We start from the raw sequence: 15,762 nt of genomic DNA, 5'->3' as shown, positions 1-15,762 counted from the left end.
ATATCTTGTTTTGAGGTGTTTTGGTTGATTTCTAATGAATGCTAATATGTAAAAAAATGCTATAACCAACAACTGTAACAATGTATTTGATAGCCAACAAGTGCTAATTGTGTAAATGTATTTATGTTTTCAATCAATTTTGGAGATGAAATATAGATGACAAACTGTCAACAATCTAAGCCAACCCGTCTGTCTTGCCCCATAGTTGCGCATGCGTCGGTTTTGTTGCTATACAACCCTCTATAAAGACAGATGTGGTTATGAAACCCATGAGACATACTGTAACAATACGCAACATCGAAGAGTATGGGGAACTAATGACAATGTCCCTTATTATGTATTATTTATTAACATAGTGTGTCATTATATTTCGCCCCTTGTAGCCTTCCAGCATAAAAATAAGGAGCATTTCTCAATCACACCAAATGGTCTTATACACTACCATGACCTTGACAATATGAATTGCAAGAGCATCCAGTAAATAAACCATATGCTAGGCCATGATTGAATTTAAGATTTTCTCCATCTCTCTAGATGGACGGCACCAACACCCACCCCCCTCTTTTGTCCATTCGGATTGGTGAGCACAGAGGTCCACCGGCGCATGTGACTTCACAGAAAGTAGTATGCAGAGAGAGCGGAGCAGAGAATTCACTCGCTGCTAATAACCAGATAGCCTATTGTATTGGAGCTGAGCGCACCGTCAATGACTTCGGGACAGTTCGGTTCATTTTATGCTTTTCCTATTTTGTAAACCATTCTGCCAAACGAACGTTTTGGCAAAGAAGACTGGATTTTACGCGAAAGCTTGCATGTGAAAAGAAGCTGAAAATCACAATTTAATGAGAGGAGAATGGGTAATATTTAAGCTGATTAATAGTTGGGGCAATGCGTTACCGTTATTATTTTCATTCCCTGACAGCTTTAACCGTTGATGACACCAGTCTCAGATATTTTATTTTTCAACTTTCTATTCTGACTAATGATGACGACTAGTGGTGATGCGAGCTGAATTGGGAAACTGTGGACAAGGACCTCCGGCGCCGGTTTGACTCAATTACACTTTCACTGGAAAGATTGTTCCTCCTAATATTTAGGGAGTGGTTCACCAAGGTAACCGACTTTCACTGGCACCACAGGACGCATGATGTGTCCAAAACAAAGTCCATATTATGCTCAGTAACGCAGTCTCCAAAAGGACTGCACAACCTTAGTGCAATGATATCTAGGGCAATATCCTCCTAGGACGGATCGAATAAGACAGAACGCCATGCGTAAACAAGAGTTCCAGCAGCTCCCCGAATTCCATAAAGGAATACTAGAACTTCTCCATCCTGTCTTTCTAAAGTACTAACAGAACCAGACAACCGGGCCGCCAGGCTACCGACAGGATGCCGTCTGGTCTGCCGCCTGCCCAAGCCCTCTACATCGGGATGGAGGTGATTATCGCCGTGTCCTCTGTGATCGGGAACGTGATGGTGGTCTGGGCGGTACGGATCAACCGTTCTCTGCGGGACACCACCTTCTGTTTCATAGTGTCTCTGGCTTTGGCGGATATTGCGGTGGGGGCTTTGGTCATCCCGTTGGCCATAACCATCAGCATCGGGCTCAAAACGCACTTCTACAGCTGCCTGCTGGTCGCATGCACCGTGCTGGTGCTCACGCAGAGTTCCATCCTCGCCCTGCTGGCCATCGCTATCGACCGTTACCTGAGAGTCAAAATACCCATGAGGTAAAAAATGAGAGAAAGAAAAGGGATAGCCTTTATATTGTGCCTTTCTTTTCCAAGGTCACTGGGTTTAACATCTGTCTCGTTTGTTTGTTGGCAATGGCATCTGAGATATTTTGTTATTTTGCTATTTTGTTGCCTGATTTCCTGAAAAGGTTATTCAGCCTATTTTTTTATAGCTGAAACAATACCGCCTATTGACAGTTTTGCCAGACAGGCACAGTCAGCTCTCACAAAGAGATACTAACACGGAGATACTTCACCCACAGACAGACCATACAGACATTGTTATGCTCAATACATAGCCAGTCTCAGTTGAGGTCAAGTTCATGTTCATCATAGTCAAGGTGAGATGTGTGTAGCATACCTGCTCTATTTGCCTTTGAGGGCATTTCATAGCTGTTGAATTCCACACCAGTTTTGAGGTATGCTCTCCTAATGAGAGTTAAAACCTTACCATGTGTTGACCAGCAAGGCCCCTCGCACACACCGGCCTGGTCTCATAGACTAGGCGCAACATAGTAAACGTAAATACAGGACACTCAAATTAGTATTATACTGTATGTTAAGTTTGGTATGGTTACATAATACAAAAGGTTACTTATGGGTGGTTGGTTGTGGTGAATGGGGAAGCATATAACGTGAACGTCTAGCAACCTAAAGGTTACGTGTTCAAATCTCATCACGGGAAACTTTAGCATTTTTGCTAATTAGCAACTTTGCAACTACTTACTACTTTTTAGCTATTTTGCATGTTAGCTAACCGTTCCCCTAACCTTAACACTTTATCCTAACTCCTAATCCTAACCTTAACACTTTATCCTAACCTTAACCCTAACCTTAACCCCTAGCCTAGCGTTAGCCACATAGCTAACGTTAGCCACAATAAATTGGAATTTGTAACATATCATAGTTTTTAAAATTTGTAACATATAATATTAATTCGTAACACATCATAAGAAATGGATAATCTACAAATAAATACATACAGTTCATTCGGAAAGTTTTCAGACCCCTTCCCTTTTTCCACATTTTGTTACGTTACAGCCTTATTCTTAAATGGATTACATAAATGTTTTTCTCATCAATCTACACACAATACCCCATAATGACATCACAATACACCATAATGACATCACAATAACCCATAATAACATCACAATACCCCATAATGACAAAGCGAAAACAGTATTTAGACCCTTTGCTATCAGACTCGAAATTGTGCTCAGGTGCATCCTGTTTTCAGTGATCATCCTTGAGATGTTTGTATACAACTTGATTGGAGTCCACCTGTGGTAAATTCAATTGATTAGACATGATTTGGAAAGGCACACACCTGTCTATATAAGGTCCCACAGTTGACAGTGCATGTCAGAGCAAAAATCCAAGCCATGAGGTCGAAGGAATTGTCAAGAAGAGCTCCGAGACAGGATTGTGTCGAGGCACAGATCTGGGGTAGGGTACCAAAAAATGTCTGCAGCATTTAAGGTCCCCAAGAACACAGTGGCCTACATCATTCTAAAATGGAAGAAGTTAGGAACCTCCAAGTCTCTTTCTAGAGCTCGCCACCCAGCCAAACTGACCAATCAGGGGAGAAGGGCCTTGGTCAGGAACCCGATGGTCACTCTGACAGAGCTCCAGAGTTTGTGTGTGGAGATGGAAGAACCTTCCAGAAGGACAACCATCTCTGCAGCACTCCACCAATTAGGCCTTTATGGTAGAGTGGCACATGACAGCCTGCTTCGAGTTTTCCAAAAAGCACCTAAAGACTCTCAGACCACGAGAAACAAGATTATCTAGTCTGATGAAATCAAGATTGAACTCTTTGGCCTGAATGCCACATCGGGAGAAAACGTGGCACCATCCCTTTGGTGAAGCATGGTGGTGGCAGCATCATGCTGTGAAGATGTTTTTCAGTGGCAGGGACTGGGAGACTAGTCAGCATTGAGGGAAAGATGAACAGAGCAAAGTACAGAGAGATCCTTGATGAGAACCTGCTCCAGAGTGCTCAGACTGGGGAGAAGGTTCACCTTCCAACAGGACAACAACCCTAAGCACACAGCCAAGACAGTGCAGGTGTGGCTTCGGGACAAGTCTCTGAATGTCCTTGAGTGGCCCAGCCAGAGCCTGGCATTGAACCCGATTTAACATCACTGGAGAGACCTGAAAATAGCTGTGCAGCGACGCTCCCCATCCAACCTGACAGAGCTTGAGCGGATCTACAGAGAAGAATGGGAGAAACTCCCCAAATACAGGTGTGCCAAGCTTGTAGCGTCATACCCAAGAATACTCGAGGCTGTAATCGCTGCCAAAGGTGCTTCAACAAAGTACTGAGTAAAGGGTCTGAATACTTATGTAAATGTATTATTTCAGTTTTTTGTCTTTAATAAATTTGCATGCCATGTCATTATGGGGTATTGGGGTGTCATTATGGGGTATTGGGATGTCATTATGGGGTATTGTGATGTCATTATGGGGTATTGTGTGTAGATTGATGAGGGGGAAAAAACAATTGAAACAATGTTAGAATAAGGCTGCAACGTAACAAAATGTGGAAAAAGTCAAGGGGTCTGAATACAATCCTAATGCACTGTACCAAACATATCATACTGATTGGAGTGTCCTGGATGCACATGTACTATTGTTACTTCTACCCGAGTCCAGGTTGCTCACACATGTTCAATAGCCTACATGTGTAGAAGTAACAGTCAGACAAAATAAGAAATTCATTAAATTATCACGACACGATCCATTTTCAATTATCTCTTAGGCTACATGTAGGTGTTAGCAAGTCGGAATGTTCAGAACTCAATAGCCAAATCATCTCAGCTCAACTCAGTGGCTTAGTTTGATAAGGTTTAAGGAGGTTTGATTTAATATTGAGGAAGATTCAACAGAGGAGAAATTGGGGAAAAGTTATTTTCTTAGTTGGTTTTCCAGGTTCGGGGGGAGATTAAATGGAATGCCTTGCTCACTTGAACGAGCGATAAATCACACGTTGCAATCAACATAAGATTGTTTTGACAAGCTACATTTTTACAGAGCACTGAGCATTCATCTCAAACAGTAGCAGGGTTGCTGACCAAATAACCAGTAGTAAAGAAAATTAACAGAAAATATAGATTTACACATCTTGTGGGGTAGGTTAATCAATGTGTTTGGAGATATATGAGAGGTTTAGAGATATGATAGAGATATGATAGAGATATGATAAAGATATGATAGATATATTATAAAGATATGATAGAGATATGATAAAGATATGATAGCGATATGATAGATATATGATAGCGATATGATCGATATATGATAGAGATATGATAGATATGATAGATATGATAGATATAGGATAGATATATGATAGAGATATAATATAGAAAAAACATACTACACACACACTGGCATTCTTGTTCACTCCAGAATACTTGACGAACTGTCTTGTGCCAGAAACATTGGTATAAGTTACCCATTCATCCCCACTGGGCAAAAAATGGTTCAATCAACGTTGTTTGCACGTCATTTCGACCCCAAAAAATCTATGTGAATGTTGAATCAATGTGGGGAAATGATTGGATTTGAAAAAAGTACTCAACGTAAGGGCATTTCATATAAACTTTTAACCTAAATCCAATGACATGGTGACATTTGTTGTTGATTTCACGTTGAATTCACGTTAGTTGACAACTCAACCAAATGTAAATCAAAACTAGACGTTGAACAGACGTTTGTGCTGAGTGGGATGCATTATAGATCAGACAAGTACATCAGTATATTGGTATATAGACAGTATAGATGATCTTTTATAACAGCACCAATAACTAGGCTGCATTTGAGATCCTTACAACAACAACAAAAAACATGATTTGCAAAGCTTGGCTGTAAAAGGAAGCTACAGTTAATTTGCATAATTGAACGCATAATTGATCAATGTGATTATTGTGATTGGTTGGCTGATCTGAATATGTAATGTCTCAGGCTGCCACCCTGCCCGGGACTCTGAATTTAACATAGGAAGCATTCCAAATGGCATCCTATTCCTTATGGGTCCTGGTCAAAAGTAGTCAACTATAATGGGGAATAGGGTGCCATTTGGGCCAACCCTCATTTATTAGAGGAGTTGATAGTGAAAGGGTCCATTTAGTCAACAAAGGTTGCCAGAAACATTTCCCTGCATGTGAATGCACAGGGAAACATTAAACGTACAGATCAATGAAAGGAATTATTGAAGAGCTATTCCAGAAGCAACGTCTACTGGATCATTTATACGCACTTAAGGAAGATAGTCTAAGCACTCAATGACCGACTGCTTCTTAGGAGATTGATGGTCTGTGAATGTGTGTGTGTGTGTCCTCAGTGACATTATGAGACTGGTGTGTGCGTGCGTGTGTGTGAATACGCACATACTGTATGTGTGTTCGCTTGCGTATGTGTCTATGTTTGCGCCTGTGTGTGTGACATTGAGTGGCAGCGAGTGTTTTATATCCTGGCAGCTCTGTGGCAGATTACTCAGTGGGTTCTCCTTCCAGCTTCCTGTGAGAGACCATTTATCCTCAGAAGTGTATGCATCACACCACCCACTGTGTGTGTGTGTGTGTGTGTGTGTGTGTGTGTGTGTGTGTGTGTGTGTGTGTGTGTGTGTGTGTGTGTGTGTGTGTGTGTGTGTGAGTGAGTGAGTGAGTGAGTGAGTGAGTGAGTGAGTGAGTGAGTGAGTGAGTGAGTGAGTGAGTGAGTGAGTGAGTGAGTGAGTGAGTGAGTGAGTGAGTGAGTAAGTGAGTGAGTAAGTGAGTGAAAAAGAGAGAGGGAGGGAGAGTACGTGAGAGAGAGAGAGAGAGAGAGTATGTGTGAGAGAGAGGGAGAATGTGTGAGAGAGAGGGAGAATGTGAGAGAGAGAGAGAAGAGAGAGTGTGTGTGTGTGTGTGTGTGAGAGAGAGAGCGAGAGAGAGCGGGAGAGAGAATGTGAGAGAGAGAGAGAGAGGAGAGAGAGAATGTGTGAGAGAGAAAGAGAGAGGAGAGTGTGTGTGTGAGAGAGAGAGAGAGAGAGAGAGAGAGAGAGAGAGAGAGAGAGAGAGAAAGAGAGAGAGACAGTCAGACAGAGAGAGAGAGAGAATGTGTGAGAGAGAGAGAGAATGTGTGAGAGAGCAAGAGACAGAGACAGACAGAGAGAGAGAAAGAGACCGGAAGGGGAGAGAATGTGTAGAGTGAGTAGGGTTGGCAAAGAGACAGCAAAGGAGTGTGTGTTTCCGTGAGTGTGTGTTAAAGATGTGTGGGTATATGTAGGTTTCTCTTGAGATTATTTACTTGTTGTCTAAGGGTGTGTGTTGTACTGTCACACCTCAGAGAAGCAACTCCTTCAGCAAACTCACACTAACCAAAGATATATATGTCTAACAGCAATGCTTCCTCTGCTCTGGTGTGTGAGCAGAGCACATCAGTTCATTCCTCTTGTATAGTGACTCAGCGATGACCTTCAAAAGAAGGAAAGAATCCCAGATTTGTATTATAAACTTGGATGTAATTCAGAAGTTTGACAGAGTTGTAGACAGTCTAGTGCGGTACCCGGCGTACTGTACCATGGATTGCAGAACACGGTGGACACAAGCCAATCGCAGTGATTCTTTTCTCGGAACATTAGTCAGTCAGCCAAGACTTGGAGCTTGTTGGATATACTCTCATATCCAGCAGCGGTGCGCGGATCAAAAAGCACAAGTCCAAGTCCCTATCTCCATCCATGGCTAATTTAGGAAATTGTCCATTGTAGCTAGCTAGCCACCGGAGGACAACGCAAGGAGATGCAACAATTTAAGTTGTTTCTGTCAATAACGTATGATCTTAATGCGAGTTGATAGGAGTGACGCCAAAATCCAAGCTGGCTTCCCTTTACACTTTTTTTGCTGCGCCTGGACCATTCACAGATGAGCACACTCAGTTTAGCTCAATGCTGATTGGCAAATTTGTATATTTTGGAGGCCAAATGGTACTTGGCTTGCCTTGCATTCAATGGTATGGGCGGCAACAATGTCTTACTCGTTTGGACCAGACAGCATCAGATAGATGGTCTACACGTAGAGAGACAGAGGGACACGGTTTCGCTCGCTCGGATGCTTTCTCCTGTTAGATACATTCAGCCTCTTGCGAATTGAAGGAAAATTATGAAACACAGAGAGACGAAGCATACATTATTTTATATATTTTTATTGGTAAATTTTTTAGGGAAGCCTGTCTTCCCTTGTCATCCATGAATACATGCCACTGGTCATATCTGTTAAAGTGTGGGTTCATTAAATGAAAAAACACAATGTTTTGACAAGTTGCAGACGTTGGCATGCTCTGAAAACAGTTTGTAGTGCATTACACAAACGTGTTCTCGAAGTCAAACAACAAAGCTCTTGAAAGCATGTAAATGGGAACTAAAATATAATGTAAATGGAAACAAAAAATGATGTAATGGGAACTAAAATATCATGTAAAAGGGAACTAAAAGAGGTACAGCTCAGGATACACTAACACCTCACCCGTTTTTTTGTCTCCTGTCTCCATAGCTACAAGCGTGTGGTGACTCCGCGGCGCGCGGGCACGGCGGTGGTGGTGTGTTGGATGGTTGCCATCGTGGTCGGCTTGACGCCCATGCTGGGCTGGAACAACCTGCAGCGTCTCCGTGACAACGGATCCCTGGTGACCACTGACCTCTTAGTGACGTGTCAGTTTGAGAACGTCATCAGCATGGACTACATGGTTTACTTCAACTTCTTCGGCTGGGTGCTGCCGCCCCTCGTCCTCATGCTGCTCATCTATGCTGAGATCTTTTACATGATACACCGGCAGCTCAACAAGAAGGTGACTGTCTACAATCTACAATAACTAGCCTTGTTAAAGCTGACTCTCAGGAAGTTAAAACAATGGTGACGGCAACGTTCAGTCTGGTTTAACCAGGCTATAGAATCAGATGATCCACTGGCAGCTTTACAAGGACCATAGCCTGGTCCCAGATCTGTTTGTTCGGTCTTGCCAACTCCAAGGGTCATTGTCACATGGCATTAACTATAGGAGTTGAAAAGACAGCACAAACAGACCTGGGACCAGGCTACATGAAGGTCACTTGTCTAGACTAGAGTCAGATGAATAGGACAGAATGAACTGAGTGTGTTTGATAAGCATAGCAGGGAGGTAGAGGGAGGTGAAGGGAGTTGGAGGAGTGAGTTAGAGGGAGTTGATGGAGGGAGGAAGGCGGAGGCAGGTAGAGGGAGGTGGAGGGAAGCGGAGGAGTTTACATTTGATGTATAAATCGGCAGTCCTGTGGCATGCACCAGAAAGGTAACAGGAACAATTTATCCCCCTCAGGGCTGACAGCTTAGACAGACATTATTGAGCAGAGGTGCTGATTGTCGGCTGAAATGACAGGTTTTTAAATCAAGTGGCAACTCACTCCACCCAGGACACACTGCTGTGCAAATGAAACACACTTAGAATACAATACAATGGAATATAATAACTTAGTTTTTACCAGAAAGAACATTGGTTAACTTGTAAGAAAGCATTACAGAAATGTATAATGCTCTAAGGTTTTCCCAAAGACCAACCTCTGAATCTGAAGTCTAAATCGTCTTCCTCTTCTCCCTCCTATCCCAGGTGACGGCGAGCCACACAGACCCAAGCCGTTACTATGGGAAGGAACTTAAACTAGCCAAGTCCCTGGCCCTGGTCCTCTTCCTGTTTGCCATCAGCTGGCTTCCTCTACACATCCTCAACTGTATCACGCTGTTCTGCCCGGACTGTAAAAAGCCCATATTCCTTATCTACATCGCCATCCTGCTCACGCACGGCAACTCTGCCGTCAACCCCATCGTCTACGCATTCCGCATCAAGAAATTCCGGAATGCGTTCCGTAAGATCTGGGAGCAGTATGTGCTGTGTAGGGACCCGGTGGGCAAGCTGCCCCAGAGAGGGAGTCAGAGGGGCCAGAGTGGAGTGGAGAGGAGGCTGAGGGCGAACGATGACGACGATGACGTCTGATCTGGTGTTGAAGATGTCGGGATGTGAAGACACTGGATTATTAGTTCAGACGGATGTACATGAGAACGGTTTCTATGTTGATTTGCCTGCTGGTTAGAGAAAGATGTGGAGGTGGTGGGAGGGAACCTAACCTCAGTTTGACCCCACACGGTGGGGAATGTTACAGACTGAGTGTTGAAATGTTACCTCACACAAGGTGGACTGGATTGGCTGAACTAACTATACACCGGTGACTAGGTTCTGACATCATTGGTTATCTGATCTCTCTTCATTCTAGAATGCAGCAGAATGTCGTCACTCCTATATGACATTATCTGACCTGACTTAAGACAATGCAACTGAACAGAACAATGGAGTTGTCAGGTCACCATGGTGATTAGGATTCCGAATTAAAAGGAATGGCGGAACTACTAACAATGACTAACCATCTCCTATTGGCTTAGGGAACAATCATGTCATATGGGCCAAAGGGCTTCCAGAAGGTACTAATAGCAACTTTTTGAACTCAATCACTAAGCGTTTGTTAGTAGCACATAATGAACACTGCGCTACTTTTAAACATGACCCACATAGTCTCTGGTCAAAAGTAGTGCACTATATAGGGTGCCATTTAAGATGCACCCTATGACTACAGTATCGGTGTCAGATGGTTGGAGGGCAGGGCTGCTCCATCTGTGAACTTTGAACTGAACTAAAAACACATGGCCTTTCTGTACGGACAACCTCACATGATCGCAAAGCTAAATGTCTCTCTCATTCCGCCGATACTGAAATGTCATATTCCATAGCCTTATGCACCACAGGGCACTGAGGGTCAGAAGCAGAGCCATATAGGCCTACTTTATATAAATATATGGCTCTGGACAGAAAGACAAAGAGAGGGTTGTTTTGAAATTAAGAGTTAATTTCCAAAAATGCGATATCCACCAATTTTTCACATTTGTGTTTTTTCATCTGAAATGGTTGCTTATGGGTACCTTCATGTGTGTGTGTGTGTGTGTGTGTAACGTCAGATTTTTAATTTATAGATTTTAGATGTGAATTAAATTGTCTTTTTTTTTTGCAAAACACTATATATCCATTGTTTAGGTGGAATGGAATGTTTGTATCCTGTATATTTGACTGTGACATGTGGTTGTCTCATCTAATTAGCTTAATATGAATGCACTAACTGTAAGTCACTCTGGAGCATCTGCTCATAATAATTAAAATATCTCATGTAAATGTTTTACATACAGATCTCATATTACTGTGTGAATTATAAAAATGATGTATAATTTGTATAGTTCTTTATTAAAAATGTAGTTATTAGTTACATTAGACTGTGTAAAACCTATCAGTACTACTTATTTCTCTGAGAGTGAGGCGGATATATAGCATTTTGCAAAAAAAGTGTATATTTTTGTCTCTGAAATTAAACCATCAAGTGATAAAATTGTAACAAATTACATGTCTGTCATTGAACAACCCCATGCCGTGATTAGTGAAAAAAACGATCTCTCTTTCATAAGTTCTTTAAACAATAAAATATAATTTACCAACATTTCTGAAAACAGATATATAGTGTTTTGGAAATAAACTCTTCTCTCTCTAACCTAGCCTGCACTCACTTTTCTATTTCGCTTCAGATATTATAATATGTGGCGTTAAATAGAATGGTAAATGCAGCAATCAGGCTGGTTCAACCAGGCTAGGTTATGAAGGTGAATTGGGACAAAACTCAACTGTTTTGACCAGGTAAAATGTCACCAACCTGATTCAAGTGTCCTCCCTTTTCCATTTATCCAGGCTGCATCACATACGGCCGTGATTGGGTGTCCCATAGGGCGGCGTACAATTGGCCCAGCGTTGTCCGGGTTTGGCCTGGGTAGGCCACCATTGTAAATAAGAATTTGTTCTTAACTGACGTACCTAGTTAAATAAAGGTTAAATAAAAATAGAAAAACTTTTTTTTACAGGAATGCTCACAGCGAGGGCATGTCTGGGTGATGCCAAGGTTCCCCTTGCAGGGCTTTCTCTTATAGAGCTACATTTTTATGGAATGGTCTGCCTATCCATGTGAGAGACGCAGACTCGGTCTCGACCTTTAAGTCTTTATTGAAGATTCATCTCTTCAGTAGGTCCTATGATTGAGTGTAGTCTGGCCCAGGAGTGTGAAGGTGAACGGAAAGGCTCTGGAGCGACAAATCACCCTTGCCGTCTCTGCCTGGCCGGTTCCTCTCTCCACAGGGATTCTCTGCCTCAAACTCTATTACAGGGGCTGAGTCACTGGCTTACTGGGGCTCTTCCCTTGAGTGGTTGAGTCTCTGGTGTGATCTTCCTGTCCGGGTTGGCGCCCCCCTCGGGTTCGTGCCGTGGGGGAGATCTTCGTGGGCTATACTCGGCCTTGTCTCAGGGTAGTAAGTTGGTGGTTGAAGATATCCCTCTAGTGGCGTGGGGGCTGTGCTTTGGCAAAGTGGATGGGGTTATATCCTGCCTGGTTGGCCCTGTCTGTGGTATAGTCGGGTGGGGCCACAGTGTCTCCCGACCCCTCCTGTCTCAGCCTTCAGTAATTATGCTGCAATAGTTTATGTGTCGGGGGGCTAGGGTCAGTCTGTTATATCTGGAGTATTTATCTTGTCTTATCCGTTGTCCTGTGTGAATTTAAGTATGCTCTCCAGCAATTCTTCCTAGGTGCCTGCCTTTCTAGGGAGTTGTTCCTAGCCACCGTGCTTCTACATCTGCATTGCTTGCAGTTTGGGGTTTTAGGCTGGGTTTATTGTCCCCAGCACAAGGTGCACCTGTGTAATGATCATGCTGTTTAATCAGCTTCTTGAAATGACACACCTGTCAGGTGGATGGATTATCTTGGCAAAGGACAAATGCTCACTAACAGGGATGTAAACAAATTTGTGCATAAAATTTGAGGGAAATAAGCTTTTTGTGTGTATGGAACATTTCTGGGATCTTTAATTTCAGCTCATGAAACACTTTACATGTTGCATTTATATTTTGGTTCAGTATACTTCATCTTATGAGGTGGTGTTGACTGGGAGGGCCTGTGACAGGGTGATACAAAAGACAGCAAAGAGGTCAATTGCATTTTGTTCTAAAGAAAGTACAACGCTTTTTGATAATGCACGTCACAACCAAAATTACTGTACTAGTTGTATCTGCTAGGCTGGGTAATTAACATACTAGTTTATCAAACTGGGTCATTTTTAATACAACTTTTCACATAACACATATGTTACCATTTTCAATTAAGTCATCTTTTTTCATCAGGGCAGTAAATTGGGTAAAGCTATACTGAACAAAAATATAAACGCAACATGTAAAGTGTTGGTCCCATGTTTCATGAGGTGACATTTTTTTCTCTCCCGGAAATGTAAATCGTTGAAATTGTTGCATGTTGCGTTTGTTTTTGTTCAGTACAATTCTAGGTCGTCACTACTTACCACAGTCATAAAGTCCGCCTATTTCTACAATGTATCTTCTTTAAATGTTATTTTAAACATAACCACACTGCTAACCTTATGCCTAAACCTTAAATTAAGACCAAAAAGCTATTTTTGGTGTTCATGTATTTTTACAATATAGACAATTTTGACTTTGTGGCTATGGTAACTAGTGGAAACCTTAATTCTATGCTTTACAGATGTAGATTGACTGTAGATCCAGATTGGATTAGATTCAGGCCGGTGACGTTCCTCCTAGTTCATTCTAAAAAATAAAAAAAGATTTAGAGATGAGTTAGCTACCACCATAGCTGCATCCATTATTTCGTTTTCCCCTATACAAAACATAATACACTTGTATGAGCTACGGACTAACTTCTAAATCCGATTTGTAGGCTAACGTTAGCTAGCCCGCCTCCTTAGCATTATCAAATGATAACGTTACATAACCAGCAGTATCTAGACAATAAACTTGTATGAGTTACAACCGAACTAAATTGTAATGCAGTAGCTAGCTACAGTACGATAACGTTAGCTAAAACATTAGCTACCCTGCCTCGCTAGCTAACGTTAGCTAGCCTGCCCCGCTTTATTGAAAATATTGTTTTCATTTTTTTTATTACATTTGAAATTACAATACAATAACAAAAATATGTATATAAGACATCACTACACTCAGAGTTGGGTAGGTTACTTTTTAAATAATAATTTAAGTAATCCTTAGTTACTAGTTACCTGTCCAAATTGTAATCGGTAACGCTACTTTTGGATTACCCAAACTCAGTAACTTAATCTGATTACATTCAGTTACTTTTAGATTACTTTCCCCTTAAGAGGCATTAGAGGAAGACAAAAATGTATGTTACCTATTGAACCACATCTATCGCAGGATAAGTAAATGTTAATGTTTACATAGCTGGCCATATATGGATGTTACATGTTACTTTATGGGTTGCTTATGTAGGCTTCTTCTAACTCATCGCTTTCTATTACATATAATACGATTAAATGATATCTTTACATTAATAGATATAATTTAAAAGTCCAGAAATGGATGTAGCAACTACAGATTGCCCCTTTAAGTCTATCAAAAGTGTGCGAGTTTGAGCATGTGTCCATTCGGCCTATGGATTTATTTATTTTATCAGCAGGAATTAGATTGAGCAATAACAGCCCCACTTTTATTCCATAGGATGGGATCCGCACTATGCAGCTGTTGCAAGAACGCATTTTTCACTGGCTGTCCACTGGTTTGAAAAACAATGATTGACAGGCACCTTAGCAGTGGGATTCACATCAATGCTCTATGTAGATAACAATAAGTGATATCCGCATCACCGTAGACTACACCACTGTTGTCATCCTTCAAACACATTTGGTGTGTCTTCATAGTGATCAGACTCGCTCAGGTGGAACAAATTTAAATGTGCGCCTTTTTTGAATGCTGATTTGAATGTCATTGAAAAAACAGAAGTGTCAAAGATTTTTTTTTCGCAAACAAAGTATCTGTAATTTGATACAATATTTTTGCTGGTAAGTAACGGATTAAAGTAAAATCACTACACATGAATTTAGTACCTAAAATAAAATGTAAAAAAATAAGGTCAGGGGTTACAATTGTACAAACATATGATAGAGTTGTAAGAATACAGTGTTTTTTGTTGTTGTTCTTCTTGACAAATTCTAGAGATTTCAAGTAAAAATGTATTGCATTTGGGGACAGATTTCAAATATTTGTTTTTGTGTATATAACATTTACCAGAGAGAATGAAGAAATTAACGACTAATTCAGTAGTTTTGTTTTCATTTGAATAATAACATATTACATATTTCATTGTAAATACATTGGTCTTATTAATGAAATAAAAAATTTAGACACTTGCTCCAAAATAACTTTACAGTCACACTCATAAAAAATGTGTATTATAGTTTCCCCTTCTTAATCACAGAAAAGACACATGTTCTCTAAATCCATGAATTTATTATTGCAAGGGTATATTTTGTAAAATATTCTAAAATTAATTAATTTTACTTTATTTGATATACAACATTTGTGAGGGAGCAACCAAGCTTTCTTACATTCAATTTCAGTAATATATGCAATCCCAGATGAATTTCCCTCTAGGAGATCTTGTTCTTGGAATTAAAAATAATGTATTATTACATTTGTTATCCAGCAGGGGGCAACCTTCTAACATAAATTGTGCATCTATCTTGACATGTTCTCCAAAACACATATGAGATTTAATTAATAAAGTCCTGAAGGTATTGCTTTGCATATAGAATTAAATTCTTTATAATATATTAGTAAGTTATATATTTCTAAGAACTTTCTATACAAGAAAGTACAGGTCAAAAGTTTTACAACACCTACTCATTCAAGGGTTTTTCTTTATTTTTCTACTATTTTCTAAATTGTAGAATAGTAGTGAAGATACCAAAACTATGAAATAACACATATGGAATCATTTAGTAACCAAAAAAGTGTTAAACAAATTAAAATATATTTTACATTTGAAATTCTTGAAATAAAACTGGCTCTCATGAGGACCGCCACAGGAAAGAAAGACCCAGAGTTACCTCTGC

At 40.8% G+C, this 15,762-nt stretch overlaps 1 protein-coding gene across 1 annotated transcript; it reads left to right on the top strand.

Moving 5' to 3' along the window:
* Positions 1 to 617: 617 nt before the first annotated feature.
* On the top strand, positions 618 to 11,184 carry LOC139553997 (adenosine receptor A1-like). Its single transcript, XM_071366856.1, has 3 exons — positions 618 to 1,732; positions 8,269 to 8,563; positions 9,356 to 11,184. The coding sequence occupies exons 1-3, from the start codon at positions 1,392 to 1,394 to the stop codon at positions 9,737 to 9,739; spliced, it is 1,020 nt and encodes a 339-aa protein (XP_071222957.1). The 5' UTR covers positions 618 to 1,391; the 3' UTR covers positions 9,740 to 11,184.
* Positions 11,185 to 15,762: the final 4,578 nt, after the last annotated feature.

The sequence above is a fragment of the Salvelinus alpinus genome, chromosome 2 (assembly GCF_045679555.1).
Source record: "Salvelinus alpinus chromosome 2, SLU_Salpinus.1, whole genome shotgun sequence".
In the NCBI taxonomy this organism is placed as follows: domain Eukaryota; kingdom Metazoa; phylum Chordata; class Actinopteri; order Salmoniformes; family Salmonidae; genus Salvelinus; species Salvelinus alpinus.
The sequence above is the reverse complement of the archived record's forward strand: the minus strand, read 5'-3'. Positions and strand labels throughout refer to the sequence as shown.

Excerpts from the sequence above, each read along its gene's own strand:
- LOC139553997 (XM_071366856.1), top strand. The coding sequence starts at position 1,392 with ATGCCGTCTGGTCTGCCGCCTGCCCAAGCCCTCTACATCGGGATGGAG. Across the intron at positions 1,733-8,268 it reads AGAGTCAAAATACCCATGAG|CTACAAGCGTGTGGTGACTC; the intron begins GTAAAAAATGAG and ends CTGTCTCCATAG. Across the intron at positions 8,564-9,355 it reads ACCGGCAGCTCAACAAGAAG|GTGACGGCGAGCCACACAGA; the intron begins GTGACTGTCTAC and ends CTCCTATCCCAG.